This window comes from Atractosteus spatula, chromosome 7, assembly GCF_055471065.1.
Source record: "Atractosteus spatula isolate fAtrSpa1 chromosome 7, fAtrSpa1.hap1, whole genome shotgun sequence".
Classification (NCBI taxonomy): Eukaryota; Metazoa; Chordata; class Actinopteri; order Semionotiformes; family Lepisosteidae; genus Atractosteus; species Atractosteus spatula.
This window is the reverse complement of record NC_142712.1, coordinates 38,340,387-38,360,473: the sequence shown is the minus strand read 5'-3', so window position 1 is coordinate 38,360,473 and position 20,087 is coordinate 38,340,387. Positions and strand designations below refer to the sequence as shown.

Sequence of the window (20,087 nt, the reverse complement as noted above, 5' to 3'; positions counted from 1 at the left end):
AGAAAAATTTCAGAATCACTCTGTCGACTATATTCTACAGTTATCTTGGTTTTGTCATGCTGCATAGACTCTATTCTATGCGTACTGTGGTACAGTAAGTATGAGTTTCACTGCTGACGAATGTATATTCTCAGTTACAAAGTGATGTGGATAATGCTGTTTGCAAAGCTAGACAGGAAACTTGTGCAATTAGAAATTATTATTGTGACACAGTGCATAAGATCACAAATTCCTAAATGACATCCTGAATTCCTAAATGACATTCTCCTAAAGCCTTGATTCTCAACTAGTCTGCTGCAGCACTGTGGGGCATGTTCAGAGCAGCAGAACTTTGGAAAAGGCACATACTGTATGAGAACAATAAAAAATGAATGTATGAAATGTATAGTGTTGTTTGCTCGGTTTGTACACGTCAGACAACTGTTCATGTAGGAATTGCTTGCAGGGGGGCTAGATTCCTTTTTCAGGTTTGATGGACATGCTTTAAAACAGAAACCGTCTGAAGAAGAGCTCCACGTTTCAGCATCACCAGCTCCTGCCAGAATGAGGAGACTGCACATTTCAGATTAAACATTAAACATAAAACATGGTTTTTGTTTTTTATTTTTAATAATGTGACCTGGGTCATATCTGTTGCTGCGGATTCACATGTTGGGTGTAAGAAGCATGCACATCATTGCAGCACAACCTATGCTACTCCCGGCAAGCAGTCGAGTGGGTTGATGAACACGTTTAAACCGTGCAGTTTGCATGCAAGGGGGAAACATTTCAAGAAAGTAAAAGTGAAATGTGAATAAAATCAAAACTACTTGGGCTTCTTTTATGTGACCAGCTGCCCTTTGCAGTTATAGTACAGCTCTGTTCTCACGTAAATGACACAGGCCAGAGAGGCTCCTCGGATTCCAAGTGTTTGAGTTGGCAGGCAGGTTATCTCCAGAGCTGAACTAACATACATTCTTCTGTGTATTAGCATGCAGAACAAAGGGAGGATGAAGTTCCTTTAGAAAGTCCTGCTCACTTAGACAAAAGCCCCCAGGAGCTCTTTCTAATCATCCTTTCACTGACCAGCATGGACATATTGTTTTCTGTGCCTGTTTGTTCGGTGGCTTTATCTGCAGATCCATACCAATTGATTTAATTATCTTGTGTATGGTGGAAGGAGAGTATGCAGAAAAGTGCCTGTTGGAAAAAAAATGATCCCTGTTTTTGACTTTAGTGGTTCAGGATTTTGCGTAGGGTTAAGGGAATGTTTGGGAACAGTAAACCAAACATACCTAGAGAAATAGCATCAGCTGAAAATGTTTTTTTTCTTGTTGTTCCTCTGAGGAAAACCATTCTTACTTTCCATACTTTGGTGTTTAGTTTGATGGAAAATGTTGGTGTTTCCTTTTGTTTTTCTGTATAAAATAAGATAGCTTGACAATGCCATTGTGGCCTTTCATTATCTTAAACCCGCCCCTTAATTCAATCAATAAAGTAGTTCCTCACTTCTCCACCTGATGTGCTGTGGAGTGAGGGCACTGCCGCAGATCGCCTGGCACACATCATCCAGGTGGGTACTGCACTTCAGTGGTGGATTACCACATAGATGTAAAGTGCTTTCAGATCCAAAATATTATTAACAATACTAAGCAATCCTGCCGTTTTTAAACACGGAGATATGGGAACAACAGGGAACTGGGGACAGCTGTATCATCCTCACACTTGTGGACTGTTTTTTCTGTCTTGCTTAACTTGTTGTGTCCAAATTACAGAAAGCAGTAGCTGGTAACACTGACCTCATCTGTTTGGAATGAAACCGGGAGCAGAGGGATTAGAAGGTTTTATTTGATTTTTTTCTTGAAGGTTTTACATGTGTTTGTCGTTGCAGGCTATGCAACTTGGTTTGTGGAAAATAGAGGCTCTGTTTGTCTGTCATAGCTGAGCTCAAGAATATGATTAGCCATGAAGATTAGCCTGCTAAGGATCTGTAGGTAAACTAATTGTTGAAGGAGGGGTAGAAGGTGACTTTCTTCTCCTTCTGGGGTTTAATGTATAATGTTATAGGATTGCACAGTTTGTAGTAGGGATTTTGTGAGATCATCTTTAAGCTGGTCCTCCTGGATTGGTAATAGGTTTGTCGTTGCTTGAGACTTGCTGTCTCTGTGACCTTGTAAAAGATGTGTGTCAGGCTTTGTTTATGTGGTTATTGCAAGTGATTTTTAAACAGTAAAGACTTCCATTGAGCCACTCACTCAAAACTGTGTGCTTTTAGTTCTATCAGACACTGTGGCCTGCTGCAGACAGCTGCTTCTTTACAATCTGTAGTGTGAAAGCTTTCAAAAAAGAGTTCACTGACATATTGAGTCCAGTGACTGGACTGCTTCTAGGGCAGTGGTCTTTTAATACAAGATTTCTCTGTTGTGTATTGAATTGGGGCAAATGAACCCAGGAGATCTATTTTGATAGGACCATCCCTAAGCAGTGCTGAGTATAGACCAGCCCAGCTCATCACGTCACAGTGATCAGACTGGTGTTGAAATTCACCACACAAAAACACTTAAAGTCTAGTTGGGGACGACATAAGCTCTTGTCTGTAGACTAGGGCAACATGAGATGTTCTTTTATTTCCAAGAGTGGGTTAAAATCACATTGACAGACATACTGTAATTACCACTTAAATCTGAGAAGAGCTACAGAGGCTTTGAATTTCCTTGTTAGCAATTTGTGGGGAGCAGTGAAAGAAACTAGTTTACCAAGAGTGGGGAGAAAAGAAAGTAAGAGTACAAACATTCCTGTATTCTCAGGTTTTGTTCACTGTTAGTAGCAAAGTGCAAAATTGTTTTTAAAGCAGCAGTTTTCAGTTGATGGCATAAATATTGAAGTCTAAGAGATAATGCATATGATAACCATACATTAACAAGCTTTTTTAACTCTGAATTTGAAAGCTCCTGCAATCTTTTAATGTTGTTGAACACTAGAGGCTTCACTGATGTGGGGTATTTTTGTAGGATAAAATAAAAATACCACTGATTGCATGATTTTGTATGAGGGTCCGCAAAGCATATAAAATGTGAAATGACAATATTACAAAAGCTAAAAAAAAAATACGTGTCCTCCACAGTTTATTTGAAGCATTTGGATTCTGTATTGTAAAAATAAATTGTACCCTCAAGCTAGCATTTGACTACTTGAGAATATGACATTAAAACAAACAACCGAATGCAAACAGTGTTCAAGTAGAAAGACCAGTGTGGCTGGGGGTGGGGTTGCAAAATGGCTCATTTAAAAAATAAAAGAGCAGAAAAAGCAGTGAGTTTGCCTTTCATTCTTTTTAAGAATGCTTGAGCCTCCCAGGACTGCTACAGTTATGTGCAATGAGCGAGTTATTCTACTTAACAAGTCTGGGATGAATAAATGAAGAGAGGAGAGAGGGTTTGCCTTTCGTTTCTGTTTTCAGTGAAACAAAAATGGTAGGGCACATTGAGATTGGCTGCAGATGGAGCTGGGCTGTGAGCAGCAGGGTGTCGTCCTGTGACAGTTAGCGTCAGTGTAAGTTCTCACTCAGAATGAGCTGACAGGCCCAGCTGTCACTGCGACTGTCAGGACACTCAGTTCCCCTGGGCCCTGTCACTCCTGACTGTGAGCAAGCTAATTGCCACTGGCCCCGGGTGCTGTGGAAGCAGCAGTCTCACAGTTACTCACAATACACTTATCCCCAGTGTTCACTATCTCTGTGTGGCTCTTTTGTTGCATTCTTTATCTTCTTCGGCACTGGGGTATGTCTTTTTCAAGAATTTATCACCCCCCATTCATTGCACTCAGCAGAGAGCTTCTCTGCAGTGTCGTGTTGCACGGAGTCCACTACCAAGTACGAAGCTGATGTGGGTCTTGCTTTGTTTGAATGCAGTACAAGTCTATTTTTTTCAGAAAATGTAATAGGTCCTTTTCATGTGCAGGATTAACAAACCCAAATCCTAATCCCAGCTCTAAGGCTAAACCTAATATTGTTATATCCATCCATCCATTTTCTAACTTCTTTATCCAATTAAAAACAATGGGTGCACGGCAGGATATACCTTGGACAGGCTGCCCTCCATCGTTGGGCGAACAGACGCAAACACAGACACACACACGCACACACGTCAAGTCCAATTTTCCCACTAGCCAGTGGACCTACAACTGTCTTTGGACTGTGGGAGGGAACCGGAGCACCCAGAGAAAAACCCAAGCGAGCACAGGGAGAACGTTCAAACTCTACACAGATAAGAACACAGGTCCGGAATTGAACCCAGGGCCCCACTGCTGCAAGGCAGCAATGCTGACCACTGCGCTACCGCTCTGCCCAATTGGGTTGAATAATATGGTCCATTGTTAAATAATGATTCTGTCATTCGGATCCGTGGCCATTAACGATTATGAAAGCTGTTGTAGCCTGAGCCTGTGCAGACTGTGTGAAGGTGTTGCAGTGGCTGTATGCGGCACAACATTTTGCATAAAAAGGAGCCGACATCACAACAGTATCTGGTGATATAAGTCCTGATGCATACCCTCCAGCAGAAGGGTGATATTTCTATCGGCATAAACCTGGGAAAACTGCATGTTTCCACTGTGTGGCACACATGTTTTTCATTTTGTTTTTGGAAAGTGCCTCTGTGAAAGTGTTTTGAATTAGGGTGTTAATTATCGCGTAAATCTAAAATAAAATGTGAAATTGTAGACTTATTAGTCTTATTATAGTTATTGAACATAGAATTCTGTAAACTGATGCTTGTGTCAAACGAGTGTATAAATCAATGAAAGCTTATATAAAATAAATTAAATTACAAGACAACAATGGAGAGGGAGGAAAAGCAGAATTACTAGCTCAATTACTCGGTTACTCTGTGGCACTGATTAGTGGAGCAGAGGATAAACAATGAGTTAGTAGGGGCCTGGGGTGGCTGTCCCCTGTGCATTTATCAGGAAAAGGCTCATTATAGTAATGGAACAAATACAATTAAATACTTTTCACAATTAATAACTTCCACTTAAGTTTAAGAATGTGCTGCTGGCGTTCAGTGTTATGCATTAGGTGGAGAGTTTCACAAACAATTAGTGCTGCCACTTCCCAGCTTATGTACCACTCAGTTTGCTTGAATTCCACTGACTTTCTGTAAAAAAACACCAAAACCGAATGAACAAATTCCAGTTTTCATCAATTTTTACTGATACGTAAGTGGAAGCTACTTCTGGAAAGGGTAATACCTCCTTAAGTAACTTCTGCTATCTAAACCATGAGTTTTTATTTTCAATTCTGGAGAGCTTGTTTAATCCATGAATGATTTTTTTTTGCATTTTATTGCAGAATGTGCTGTATTCATTATTAGACATTCACACATTACACATGATGCTGATGTGAGCTAAGCAGTATGGAGAATGGAACAGGAAACTACTGTACCACCATCAAAGAATAAACTAGTAAACGTGCACAAGGCTCAGGAGACAAATCTGCCTAATGGAACAGTTTCCACACTGAACTGTTATGGAAGTTGAGGACATATAGGACTCTAAGTTGGCTGGCCTGTTTAAATAACTGCTGAGTCAAATGTGGTACACTACATGTACAAATGAGACCTTGATCAGTATTTTGTATATACAGTATAATACCATAATATTATATTATGCATTATGATAAAACCATGTTTCCATGATGACTTGCATGGTTTGTGGAGCGCAGCATGAAGCTGTTCGGGGTCCATTGGTGCTATCCGTGAGCACATGATCCCCATTGCTGCATTTCTTGTTGGTGTACCAATTTTTTGTTGCTCCACAGTGTGCAGTTTTCATTATGCAGTTTGAATATGCAAAGGTCTTTATGACACGCCTATTTTTATATACACTGTATATGGAGTGTCATAATCAACCATTCTGAAGGCCTCCTCAAAGGTCCTCCATTATATATTTATAGCCCTTCATGACTCATATACAAATAATAAAGGAAAGATATATTTGTATTACATAACTAATAATGAGCCCATAGTTCTTCAGAGTATAAACCCCAACTGGCCTGACACCCACTCGCTGAAGTACAGAATCCATCCCTGGAGAGGACCCCTGTGGCAGGCACTGAAAGAGTCTCTCAGTATTAATTACCCAGTTTTTCTAAACCCCATCGTTACAGCTTTAAAGGTCTTTCCTGCTGGGGTCGGTCCCTCAGTGAACAGTATGGAATTCCAAAAATAAGGAGAGATTGGAAATCCCAGCCTCCGCAGCTTCATTAATACAGTTGATCAGTTCATCAGTCACAGTTCCATTGCATTGACATTGTCTGGCTATTGTGATGCCCAGCTTTTTTCTTTCTTTACAGACAGGAGTAAATAGATGGAGCTCTTGCATTGGTCCTGTAGCAATGAAATTAAACTGAGATCTCTTACAGAGGGATATGGAGCTGCACTCTCTACGCCCTGTGGGCCTGGAGCCTGTGATGGTTCTTCTTTATGGTTGAAATGTTATTCAGTTGATTGTTGCTGTAAAAGGTCAAAGAGGTATCCTATGATACCAGAACAAGTCAGTGCGACTGGGACTGTGATTTCCAGTTGAAAGGGTTTAGGGTGGGGTTGGGGTTATCCCTCCAGGCATCTTTCAGATTTCACAGGATCTGTTGGGATCCGATGGACACCCAAAGGCTTGCAATGATGTCAGTGAGACATCCACTTGGCTCTAACTCTTCTGCTATGTGCTGTTACATTTGCAATATGTTAGATAGCAGTAGTGCTTCCATCTTGTAGACAGAAATCTACAAGTCTACAAGGATGGACTTCGTTGATTCTTGGGCTTCTAAGGAAAAACAGGTCTCTGATGTATTGTAAGAGCTCTTAGTGGACTAGAGCTTTGCTGACTTTGCTAACCAGTGCTGCAATAAGTTCACAAAGGAGCACAGTGCTGTTGGAGGTTCGAATAAGGTGTTCACCAAAGATCCTGAATACTTGAATGTTAAGGACCACATTACACTTTTAGAAAGAGTTAATCCCCATGACCTGGACAAATTTCACTCTGGTGAAACAGTTTGTGCTACTCTGTCAGATTTCCTGTATAGTTTGGCTGCTGTGCATCACACAGGTGGGTACTGTACTTTAGTGATGTATCAAACAGATCCACTCCTGTTTGGGATCCTTTAGAGGGGGGGCAGCTGCTGTATACTGTACATGCAAGGAATGTACCTCAAAAAATCCCAAGTCATTTTATATTTGACAATCCTAAATTTTAAAGAAAAAATGTTTTCATGTCAGTGACTTCTGCCTAAAACTACTTTCATTCCTGGTGTTTTGTTTGCAGAAGACTGTGTTCTATATGACCGGCATGAACAATTTAGAAAAAATCAGCTAGGTTGTTCCTAAGATTTACAACCAAATGCATCACTCACCTAGAGGCATCAGTCTTCTTTTGTATGCTGCGGATCAATACCGATGATTACAAATTTCTGTCTAGATTTGAGCTGCCAGTAGGCAGCTGGAGCAGCGAGCTGGTGAAAGTCCTCTAGCCCTCCCCCCGCGAAAGAACGAAGGGGACACTCAGATGTGTTGTGCTCTGTTGCTTCATTTTCCGTTTGGTGAGAACATCAGATAATGCATCAGTAAACCGCACTGCACGGCACTGTCCTGCATTGTTAGTGTGTGTCCGTATGGAGCATATGGAATGGGACTGAGTCAATGCTGGAATTGTCAGGCAGGATCAGGAGATTCTAATGATGTCTCTTGAGTAGCGAGTCTCTTGGCTGTTGCTCTTGACATCCATATTTTTGCATTCATGAATTCTTCCATTGTGGTATTTTACTGTGAGCCACAGCATGACGTGGGATTAGAATGTGGAAAATTGAAATATAATTATCTGAACATTAATATCTATTAATCTATTTTTCTTTACATCCACATAGTTTAAATCCAATTGTTAAGATATTTTAGGCTGTCAGGGTTCACTTTAGTCTTTAGACTACAGCACAAGGACAAGGTGTTTGTTCTGTCTTCTCCCCTTCACAGTAATATCGACATTACCTCAATTCAGTATTGCAAGCTGAGTTTATGACATACGTCTGGGAGGGAATACACTGTTTCTACTCCACTGTTAAGGGTCCTATTGACAGACCCGTCAGCTCCTTAGCTGGAGTGTAAGTGGGATGTTCAAGGCGTTCCTTCGGGTTTCATCACCTTCTCCCCAGCGGAAGAGTGGTGGGTAGAAATAGAGACTGTGTCGACAGGCCACTGAGTGAAAAATGAGAAAGTCGTTGATTGACTCTGGATGCTTTTCTAGTAACATGGCTGGTAGAGTTAGGTTTTCATTAATGTGGGGGGTAATGCAAGTTGTGTGTCTGCGATCAGTTTGCAGGTGAAAGAGCTTGCAAGGCCTGACACTGGTACTTCAAGCTGTATCTTATTAACAGCACTCACCAGGCAGCCTCAGAAACTGACCACACTTGCTTCTTTAATTTAATATGCTCCATTAACTTCTGGTTGCTGATATAACCTATTGGGTGAGTGCGAGTGCCGTTGCATGTACAGTATATTCGTGAGCCTGCAGAGGTGGGGTCTGTTTGTGTTGCACGTCAGGGTGCGTTAATTGTGCGTGTAAAAAAAAAAGAAGAAATTCATGCCAATATGTGTGTGTTGATTGGAAACACGGGCCTCTGAAAAGCCTTCTTGATCAACAATTAGACTTGGTGAAAGTGTCAGGCACTCCTGCTTTTTTGCAGAATAGTGATTTTGAATAAATTGGAGTTAGGAGTCAAATAGGAAAGTGTAGAGTGAGCTCTCAGGAGAGACAATCCTTCCCCAGCTTTGATGTCTTTGGCTTAGAGTTGCGTGTGATGTGAAGTGCCTGGAGGGAGAGAGTGCTTGCATACAACATGTGCTCTGAATGCACAATATGTAGGACGGCCTGCAAGATGGAGTAAAAATAGGTTTTCATATGAATGAATTAAAATCAGCATTTCTGCAAAAAAAAAAGTACAAATCAAATGAAGCATATTACGCTGTGAGTTCCACATTGTGCATATTAATATGAAGCACTTCATTCTGGGCTACAGCTCTGATTCTGACTCACAGTCAAAGCTTGCTCATGGGAAGATGCACTTACTCCTCTTTTGTTGTAGGTTTTCTAATTAGTGGGTTCTTTTTCATTCTGACCCAGGTGTTTCCAGGCCCTGTGATAACATGCTGGTAGAATTCTTTGTCAGGCCCTACTCTGTTAATGCACAGAGAGAGGCTGCAACAGGTTCCTTCCCTACTTAACCCCCTTCATGTTATCACAGCTCCCCTTGCTCTGGATCGGCAACCCAGGAAGGAGAGACTATAGTAGTCTTCCTGTCTACTCCTGTCAGGGATGGATATGAACAAATAAGTTTAAATGCTAGTGGGTGTGCTCCTCGCGGCTACAACGCAGAACCTAATAGCCATTTTGAGTGCAGTTCAAAGCATGCATGTGAAATGAGATTCCTAATATATAAAGAGCCTGTTATGGTGACTTAGATCTCCTGGCTAGCTGAGAGGCTCCAGAACTCCCCTTTCATAGAATCACCCCTTTTGCATAGAAAGGTTCTCATTTCAGCTGGGCTGTTTGGCTTCCACAGAGAGACAGAGTGAATCCAGGAGTCTATATGTCAGGCTACTGTGGAATTAATCCATGTCATGTGTCCTTGCTCAGCCTCCGTCAGGGAGTAATCAGAGCAAACATTTTTGTGTACTTCTTTTTGGTTGTACTCAGTAAGGCAACTGACAGAGCCTTCCCAGTTCTTTCTGCATCTGATACTCCTGCGTAGCGTCTCCTCCTCTGTAGTGAACACTGGCTGTGGCTGTACTCCTTGTGCCAAAGGCAAGACACCTGAAGCCACAGAATGCACCCTTAATAGGCTTTGACAGAGCCAGCCTGCTCTGCACCAGTTAGAGAGGTGTCAGCTTGTTTCACATCAGCTGAATTCACTCTGGGTTCTGGCAGATCTTTACAGCCAGTCAGCTCCATCTCAGATCCTAACTTCTTTGATGGTCAAATGTATTCCGGATGGACGATGACTTCAACCCCCCCCCATGGTCTTGTATTTATAAAACTGGAAATCAGCTAGATATTTTTCTATTCTAACCTCCCAAACTTATTTTCCATAATCCTATGCGCTGTCGGAGAGACGAGTGAGCAGAAACATTGTGCTTGTTTTTAGTTTTGAGATGGTATTTTCTTTTATTTTTGCTGAGAGATCCCTCTCTTCTTGCCGTGTACGATGACTAAAAGAAGCATGATATTGCTCATCCCGTGTCCCGTGTGGACAGCAGCTGCCGATGTAATAAATAAATAAGAAGAATGGTTACAATAGTAAATGAAAAAGGCACGCATTGTTAGTTGGTGGAGAGTTTGTATTGAGATTGTTATCAGGGCTGGTGAGCCATACAAAAGTGGCGAGATGTGGGATTAGCGGTGCTCCGGGCTGCGCCACACTCAGGGCATCCTGCAGGCAGCTGATAACACAGGCAGGAGAGCAGAGCTGCTGTGATGCATCTTTACCTCTGTTGAGCCTCAAAGAGAACCTGCTCTGCCTGTCTCTGATCAGGGATTTCGTGTAGCTCCATGGAGTGGGCTGAAAACAAGGCTCAGAGTGAAACCGGGTGGACAGGAGGAATACAGTAATTATCAATAAACAGGGCTTTAAAATATCTGAGTGACAAAATCACCTTCTTTGGGTTGCAGCTGTACAGCGCTAAATGTCACTCTGAACATTAAACTAGACAAGCCAACCATTTTAACACACATATAGTACAGAGGTTCTGATGTATTTTACTGCACTCTATCAACTGCGCACATCCCGTATAACAATACTGATGTCTTCTCCTGCTCCAGAACTACACTCTTCTGTGCTGATTGCAATCCAGTCTAGCACACTACACACTGAACTGAGCAGCTCATCTGTCTTGGAATATATATAGCACTGCTGATAACTATAGCTTCTCACTCAGATAAGCTCTAGTGACTGTGATGATAGGAGCTTTAGCCCATGATGTTTCCGGTCTCTGTGTTGTCACGCATTCTGATTATCACCTGTAAGTCATGTGCCTCATCAGCAAGGTGATCTGCTGTCTCTGTGTTATATTGACTTACTGCGGTGCCGTGCAAAAGTTTTATTCCTGCTTCACCAGCCTCTGTTTAATGTAGTGAAGCTGACAGGAAGTTTCCTGAGTGAACACCAAATAAAAAAAAAACCTTCTTATTCGGAATGTAGATAGTGTTCCGTTTCCAATAAATTGACTTCCGTTCCTCGAACACAAATCAGAACATTTTCCATTCCAGTATGCTCCTGGTAGAATTTTACATGGTTGTGCGAGGCAGAACTGCGATGCAAGGACCCTCAGGGGTAGTTTTATTATTATTATTTTTTATTTTTTAGCAGAATATAAAGAATCTCAGTACCATGGAATAGGCATTGTATTTTTCTCCTTTCTCGGCTCATTTGTTCCCAGAATTCTCTCCTGCTCTGCTGTTCTTGGCACCTTAGGGGTTCTCCGGCTAAGGGCTGAAACTTTACAGATCCTTGTAGAACTTCTGCCCGATCCCCAAAGACCAGCCACAGACCAAAGTTTGTGTTGTAGTAGAGACAGACCCTCAAATTGAGATGCATCTGTGTCTGCATTAAGGGCAGAAATGGCTCTAGGTCATGACTTGAAAAGACCTGTAGCTCTTTAAGTTAACATTTTAAATGTGGTGCATTATGGAAAAAAACTTAATTTGGTTGTCTTCTTCTCTCTTGCTCCCTCTTGTGCTGTCTCTTTCACACACAGACGTCTAAAGACCTCCAGCAAACACTCACTCTGATTAGAAGAAGAGTTAAAAATGTGACTATTAAACAATGGTCCAGAAGAAAAAAAAACATTTTTAGCTGTGTTGCAGCCACTAAATCAATCTAGTGAAATTAACCCGAGACTGAGCGCAGATACTGCTGTCAAAATTCAAACTGATGGAAAGGCTTTGTATTCAGTGCCTTGTGACTGGTGATGTGACATGAGTTTCATAAACACCCCAGTGTCTTTGCAAGGTGCACCATGAGATCCTTGGTAATTGTCAAGCCGGGGAATTTGCTGGAAGCTCTCATTCCCTTCATTTTTCCTCTGCATAGATTTCCATGAATGAGTGGTGTTATTCATGACCTGTAGCATTCAGGTACTGCTCTTTCACTCTTCTTGCCCTGACTCCACACCAGAGAGAAAAGCAAGGTCAGGTCTTCACTGCACTCCCTATAGAGTATCTCTGTAGAGGGTCTGACACTCCACTCTGCATACATTTTTAAAGTTTAGTCTATCTGGATGCACCTACACAGAGAGAAATGCCGCAACATTTTACAAAATATAAATAAATCTATTTTTTTTTCTTTTGTCGGAAGAACATTTAAAGGTCAAAGCTGACGGTGAGAGAAATCCAAGCAGACATGGTGAATTCTGCAAAGACAAGGAGATACCGTATGCGCAGTGGAGGTGTACAGAGGTGGCAGCCTGATAAGGTCATGAGAACTTTGGTCTCTGACAAGAGTGTGCGACATTCTACACAGCACATCAGAGAGAGGAGGTCTTAGCAATGAATAAGAACAGGTGCAGCTACAGAGAAACTTTCAAAAGCAGACAAGAACGAAAGGGAAGGGATCCAGGAATGGATCTGTGTAAAGGCAGAGCAGAGCTGTGGAGATGAGTGGCTGCTCATCTCAATTTAGAGAAGGTGCCAGATCTGCCTGTAGCCTTGAATGGGGCTGCTGATCGGGCAGGTGATTAATGAGGTGCCGTGTGTGCTGGCTGCCGCGGTCCCTCAGAGTTTCTGAAGGGCTGGGGTTTTTGAAGACGTTCCAGCCACTCCAACCACCTGGCCAAGGAAGGACAGTGATCACAGGGAATCATCTTGTGTTCACTCAGATAAAGGCAGGCTTGCATTCTGCGACATTTTGTTTTTATTGTGGGTTTATGTACTTTTTTATTAAACTTGTGTTTTTTTTTTTACCTTTCCAAGACTTTGATTCGGGTGCTTTGCAGTAACCTGCTGTTTCGTTCTCATACTGGTCTTATCGCTTTCAATTAAGGTTTTTTCCCTGGCTGGCTGAAAGGGAGCTGAGCTGTAATGAGCCATGCGGGGATGGAGGATGGTTGTGCCAGTGAATTAATAAGTACTTAGAGACTGCAGTAGTCTGCAGGGTTACCAATGTCATGAGTTCCTTTTAGGGGGGCTTTGCACCAGAGCGAGATGGCCTCCTGATGAGAGCCACTATGCCTTTGCTCTTCCTTTCCCTACCTCCCAGACCTTAAAGCTTGGGATTCTGTCACAGTCATCCATACGTAACAGTCATGACTTATATTAATCTATATACACGCCTTCTTCATGGTCTGTCCACTGGTGCCTCACCAATGTGGAGGATCGGGACAGAAGCACTCTTTCAAAAACAAAGTTTGATGCCACAAGTGGGATAGACCTTGTCTGAGTTAATATACATCCAAGGTCACATTTTATTCCAGTGTCCTGTTGATTCACACTTTCTTCTTGGATCAATTTGAAGGTAGCAAACAATCAAGGCTGATGGACCAAATGTTCTCCTCTTATTTGGCAACTTCTGTATGTGTTTAAAACCTTGTTTTTTGGAGTCTGTGCCTTCTTTCCAGGTGACAACCATGCTTCAGTGCACAATTGGCTAAAGCCAAGTGAAGCTGAAGGCAAGCTTGCTTGGGGTTGGTTAGCCTGGTCTTTTTGAGCTGCCCAGGTGCTTGCAGGCTTGAGGTGATGTTAGGGAGGGAGCTCCCCTTCTGCAGTAAGACACTGAAGCCTCTGTAGACCACTGTGGAGCTTATAGTGCACGTAAATGAATGGCTCTATCAATAGAGTCCTTTTCTCTGTGTGGGAACTGGGGAAAAGTAGGAGTGTAAATCTGGCATCCTGGCCAGATTTCCCATTTGCCTTTACCAATCAAATAATCCCCATCTATGAATTGACTTCATCACTGAGTTCTCCTCTCCACTGTTAGTTGATGTGTGGTGAGCGTACTGGTGCACTATGGCTGCTGTCGCATCATCCAGGTGGGGCTGCACATTGGTGGTGTTGGAGGGGTGTCCCCATTACCTGTAAAGCGCTTTGAGTGGAGTGTCCAGAAAAGCGCTTTAGAAGTGTAAGCAATTATGAGTCCCACCATGACAAAATACAGAGCATAACACTGAGTCTTAAACATATCTCCTCCTCCTAGCATCATGCAGGGCTTGGTGCAGGTGGTCACATGGGAATCTGCTTTGTTTACCCATGTGCAAAAAAGTCAGGAGACATAGATTTTAGAGGGTGACGGTGCTGTTTGCTGTGTGTTTTTTTTTTGCAGAGGAAGATGTGGAGAACTTTGACGTTTCAGCTCTGCCCCTGGACACGCAGCGGAACATCGAGGCCGACAGCTTCTGGTGTATGAGCAAGCTTCTGGATGGCATCCAGGTACACACGGGCACAGCCAAGTGAACCAGCAGGCATGGGTGTCTACACGCTGTTCACAAATAATTATTGTTGAAAATAATGCTCTGATTGGCACAGTCTAGAAATGAATCTGTCTATCTGTCCTTATCTGCGTCTTTATATATAATCTGTTCAAATGAAGCATGAGGCATGTACAGCAGTAATCTGAACGCTTTAGTGGTTTCATTACAGGAACAACTACACGGTCTTCAGATCCATGCAGATTGATTAGTATTACTGATATTTATTACTCAATAACATTTTTATTTGAAGAATGGTATCAAATTGTATGCTTGTAGAGTGTAATTGCTTGTTGTTATTTATGCGCTATTCCTCTCGGTGTTGCTTGTATTAAAAAAAATGCAAGTGAACCCTTTTCGCTTTAAAGTTCACACGCTTCGCACGTCATGTTGAAATGCTGGCTCACTCCAGGCTTCTTTTCTCATTAGCGTACTTCGATCGAGCAGAATGCTATCTTTGGAAATCAAAAAGCTTTTTCTGCTATATTTGTAGTGCTTCATACGTGCCTTCCAATTAAGCATCTATCATGTTTTTTTCATTTGATGAAAGAAACATAATATTATGTGATTCTTACTTTTATATTCTTTTGATGTAATATATAATATGTTATCTGTATATAATATGGATTTTTGGCAACTTAAGTTGCTTACAAGCACATCATTTACAGAAATACTAATGAATATGGACTGTATAGCACAGGCAGAAGTTCAGATGTGAGGATTTAGGAATATTAGTACTGTAAGTGGCATTTGTTTAGATAAAGAGTAGCAGGTGTCTGTTGCAAACTGCCTAGCCATGTTTTTCAGCCTGAGATTTTCTGAGAACATGGATGACGTTCTGGGATCAATAAGCAAAAAACATAACTGCATGCAAAGAAAATCGATTATATGGCCTCTTACTGTTTTGTTGTATTCATGTTATTAAAATTAAAGTCTTATAGTTGAAGAGAGGCTAGAGGAATTCTGCAGCGTGAGATTCCCCAATCTCTGGAACTCGGGACCGAGTCTGCTTTTGCTTTCCTAGCCTGCACTCGGTGATTCCTATAGGAAACCTGGCAGAACCATGCCGGGGATGTGTTTTATAGGTCAGCTGCCACCTGAGGTTAGACAGCAGCAGTTTACCAAACATGAAGGCTCCAAAGCACAAATAAAGCCCAAGAATGAAAGAAAACAAACAAGAGGAGGGAGGCGACAGTAATAGAACTCTTCCAGTCTTCATTGCAAGCTGAAACAGCTGGGAAAAATGCGGATGTGTGTTTACAGGCCTGGTCTTTCTACCGGAAACCATGAAGGGATAGAAACTATGGGGTGAGAGCAAGAGAGATGAGCAGAGAAGGTGGGAGAGTGGTAAGAGAGAAAAAGAGTATGGGGAGGAGGGAGGTGTTTGCTGGAAGCTCTTGGAATTTATTTCTTTTGCCATTCTATTTATTATCTTTTTATTTCCCTCTCCTGCCGGCTGGAGGGAGGCGGCTGCTCGTGTCGTATTGCAGAGCCTGACGAAGTGGTGCCCCTCTGGGATTTCCAATGAAAATCGGGGGTTTGTCTGAGCGATACAGACGCTCCCGACGTGAGGGTCATATTAAGCCCCCGTGGAGCCGGAGGAGCTATTAAACACGAGGCGGAAACATGCTTTATTTGTGTGATAGCCCAGACCGTCATTGTCTACATGGCATTATTAGTTTACATTGGGGAATTGTAATAGAATCAAAGCTTGTTGGAACTGCGGCGCGATTCAGAGAAGCCAGGGGAAATTAGAAGGATGTGCAGTGTTCATGTTCATAAAACCAAATCTGTCCACATTACTTATCCTTTAAAAAGGACGATAAATTAATAAAACCCCCTTTCTTTCTTGTGGCATTTTATTCATGCCATAAAAAATAACTGAGGGGAAAAAAAAGAGAAAAGGCAACTGTCCATGTTCCAAGTGAGGAACGGATACCCAGAGAAAGGTTACCAAATTAGTAAGAGGCTAATTGGCCTTTCTTGTTAATTTGGTCTCATCCATTCATTAAAAAATCTGCATCGACATCATGGATGGTCAGTGACTTCCAGACACCAGCAACCCTCTGTGTAAAGTAGTGATTCCTTTTTTTTTGCAGTCCTGGAGGTGCCTCTTCTATGTTGGCTTTCTAAGTAGCTGTCAGGAAACTGACATTGATTAATCGTTAGATGTTAACTGTTACTGTTGAAGCTGTTGATTTGTGTCCCTAAAGGGGACATGGGCTCAGGCATGTACTGTATGTGTGCGTACATATCATTTATATAACGGTGTGAGACGTCTCTCTAAATGGTTGTGCTTTCTAGTTCCAATTAGTATTCAGATTCACTTAATTGGTAGTGACCTCTTGCTCTTAAAAGAAAGGTGTTCCTTGTCAAATGCATTGGCATTTAGAAATATAACAGCAGAATTCATCTCATTTTTTTTGTCTCACTTTTGTTTTTCACTGATCTGTATTTTTTTTTTGCGCAGGATAACTACACCTTCGCTCAACCTGGAATCCAGATCAAAGTGAAGGCACTGGAGGAGCTCGTGAGCAGAATTGACGGTGAGGCCCAGGGGCTGTGGTCAAGAGCTAAGGCTTTCAGTATATGGGGGACAACACACTATAGGAGGAGAGGGCAATTCTGCACTTGCACATGGGTCTCCTGGAAAACCCTTCATTCACTGGTACTGGTTTCTGCTAAAGAGGTGATACAAGAAAAGCATTTCTGTACTGGTAATGCAAGATATTTCTTTTTATTCTTCTGCATATACCATACACCTCTTGTTTAAAATTATTAAATTATACTCTGAATATCTGAGGACTTATAATTGTTTGTAAGCAGTTAAGCAGTTCATTTGTGAAATCAAGTAATTTCAGGATAATTTACAACAAAATAATGTGGATACAACTCATCCTTCATCTGCCAGTTTTCTTACAGTTGAACAGATCTCTTGCTTAATTAACCAGGAACTCACAGGTTTTCCTAATCTATAGCAACAGCAGCTTTCTGAAAGCCTACTGGCTGATCGTTGCTCTGAACCTTTCTTTGTCTTCCCCTCACTCTTGTCTGTTCCTTACCAAGATCCTTCTTCTTTCCATATCTCTCTTCTCTCCTCTGTCTCCATCTCTCCTGAGTGTGGTCAAGTGTGGTGATCCGCTGTTTCCCGACTTGAACTGTCAGTCCTGAACACAGGGCTGACTGACTTGTTGTCCTGCTGTCACAAACACTATCACCACGACAGTAGTTTAAAGCTGCCTGCCTGGCTCTAGGAAATATTTGTCAAGTGATTTTTTTCCTTTCCTATCTGTTGCTGTAAATGAGGAATTTAAAACTTCCAAGAATGTCCCATCTTGTCACTAAGAGCTTCATGTGCTATGAGTTTTGAGATCTCAGAAAAGCTTTCTGAAGATTCGCTTTTAGGCTGGTTGTCAAACCTCAGAATATTATATATTATATATTACAAAATGTCAAATCAACCTATGACAACGGACTTGGACATAGTACATTTTCTAAGACTCACATACTGACCTTCTGTTCTCAACCTTATGGCCTGCTCCTTTTTCCGTAGAAAAGTTGTTGCAGAACACAATCTATTTTGAAAGGCGTTGTCTCATATTAGTATTTCCTACAATGCAAGCTACCATATAAAGGATGTTGTCCAACCGTGTCAATGACTACATTACATCCTGCAGGATTCACAGGGCCAGGTTACCCTATGTGCCTCAGCCTCTTGTGACTGCTCAGTTTTGTGCTTGGTGTTATGTTGTTTGTGTTTTATCTCCATGTTGTACGACATGGCCCCACATCGGTAATGGAAAATACACTATTAAAACAGCGATGGGAGATGTTGTTTGTGGCGTCAGTCATAAAGCAATGTAATACAAGCCTCCTCTGACCCTTTGAGAGAAGAAATTGATTTTCACTGAATCCCAGAGATGTCGGAGAGGGAGAGAGAGGGGAAGAAGCAGAGAGGGAGACGGGATGATAGCCTCTCGGCAGAGCAACCGTCCGTCACAGACTGATGCCGTGTGTCACAGCTCCACATTAACACTTAGTTTTCTAACTGGGGGACGGAGCCTTTCACCAACAATCAAACACTTCGCGTTCCATTCGGAGCCTTTTGGCTTGTGATTGCTGCTTCGCTGCTGCCGCCTAAGCCCAAAACAGGAAAAAAAAAGTTGATAAGATTTTTTTGGGGGGTAGTGAGAGAGAGGGGGAAGGAGCAAAGAGAAATGTAATTTACTGCTCCAAGCGCCCACAAGATTCAATTGCAAGTGAGCCCCTCAAACACTTGCCTGATTCAATTTGTTGCTGTCTTCACAGTTATCAAATGTGACTGCGCTCCGTGTCTACTGTCTCACACACATTCTCCAGGGGTGAAGGGGGCCCACTGCATTCTCCTAGTCAGGCAGAAAGCACTCCCCGCAAAATGATACACAGCCCCCACACTGCATCACAGCCAACAGCAAACACTCAGCTGTACAAGAGGAGGAGGATTAAAGAGCATTGCTTTTTAGTAACCCTCTGCAAAGCCAGAGAAGGCAGTTAAAAATCGATTGAAGTTGTATGGTGTCCTCTCATATTCAGATTTTATTTTCATTTTTCGATTTTCCTTTTAAAAAAAAGTCCAGAGCTTATTGGGGTTTCTGAGGCATTTAGCAGCCTAAAAGTAATGTGATTCCCCCACTCGATGGGACACAGATCTATTGCAATGTTCCTCCTTTTTGAGACAGGGTGCATTTGGTTACTTGAGGTAAAGTACTGTACTCAGGGATGCAGCAGCAGGGAACTGAGCCCATAACCTTCGTTAAGAGCTCGGATCCCTGGCTACTACACTGCCCCCTTATGTGTTTTACAGAATAAATGTCCAAAGTCATGTTACAAATGTGCTTTGAAAGCCTCTAGAGTTACTCATGAAGTGAACGTGCAGGATCTGAGCTCTGCTCTCAAGCCTGGGTCCCGTAACTAGCTGACTGTGACTAGGGTTCCCCAAGAGACAGCACCCTTGTGGCTCAGTGTCACCAGGGGTGGGGTTCGGACTAGTCAGATAGGGTGAAAAAGGATTTGGTGAAACAGTGATTCAGTGAAACAGACTCCGTGTACCTTGCCGCATGCCAAATGTAATGGCTGTGATGGACAGGCGAGTCGGAGGAGTGAGTCTGCCCCTCCTCATTCTTCTTGTACAGTACTGGAGTCCGAGCAATGCTGCGAGATAAAAACCATTCCAAACTGAGCGGCTATAAAATGCAGTAACGCGAAATAAAACCAATTGTGATCTGAGGTTAAATACAGTTTTGCTTCTTATGCTGTTCATATTACGCTTCCAACAGAGCTGTGATGTATCTGTTTCTGTTAATAAGACTGCGATCTGAGAGGTAAGAGTGGTCCTGTGTCTCCTCCAAAAAGCAAACGCAGTGTCTTTAATAAAAGCTTTTTCAAAGATCAAGAAATTAGACAAGGCCGTTTTATCCATTCTACCAATTTGATAGTTTGTAGCAAATCGATCCCTAAATGTTTCTTAAAGTTTCTCAGATATCTTCTGTTTTGTTGCAGAGAACTAACACTCTCCGTGTAAACAAGTGCCACCTGTTTCAGTAAAAAACACACTCTCCTATGACTCTTAAT

The 20,087-nt window shown here is 42.2% G+C and overlaps 1 protein-coding gene across 2 annotated transcripts in view; it reads left to right on the top strand.

Annotated features, from left to right (window-relative positions):
• The window catches only part of tbc1d22b (TBC1 domain family, member 22B), a 129,433-nt gene that overhangs the window by 71,335 nt on the left and 38,011 nt on the right, over positions 1-20,087 (top strand). For both annotated transcript variants that reach the window (XM_088922159.1, XM_088922158.1), the window contains 2 exons: positions 14,333-14,439; positions 16,948-17,023. In XM_088922159.1, coding sequence (XP_088778285.1) covers positions 14,333-14,439; positions 16,948-17,023 — 183 coding nt within the window. The remainder of the gene's footprint in view (positions 1-14,332; positions 14,440-16,947; positions 17,024-20,087) is intronic.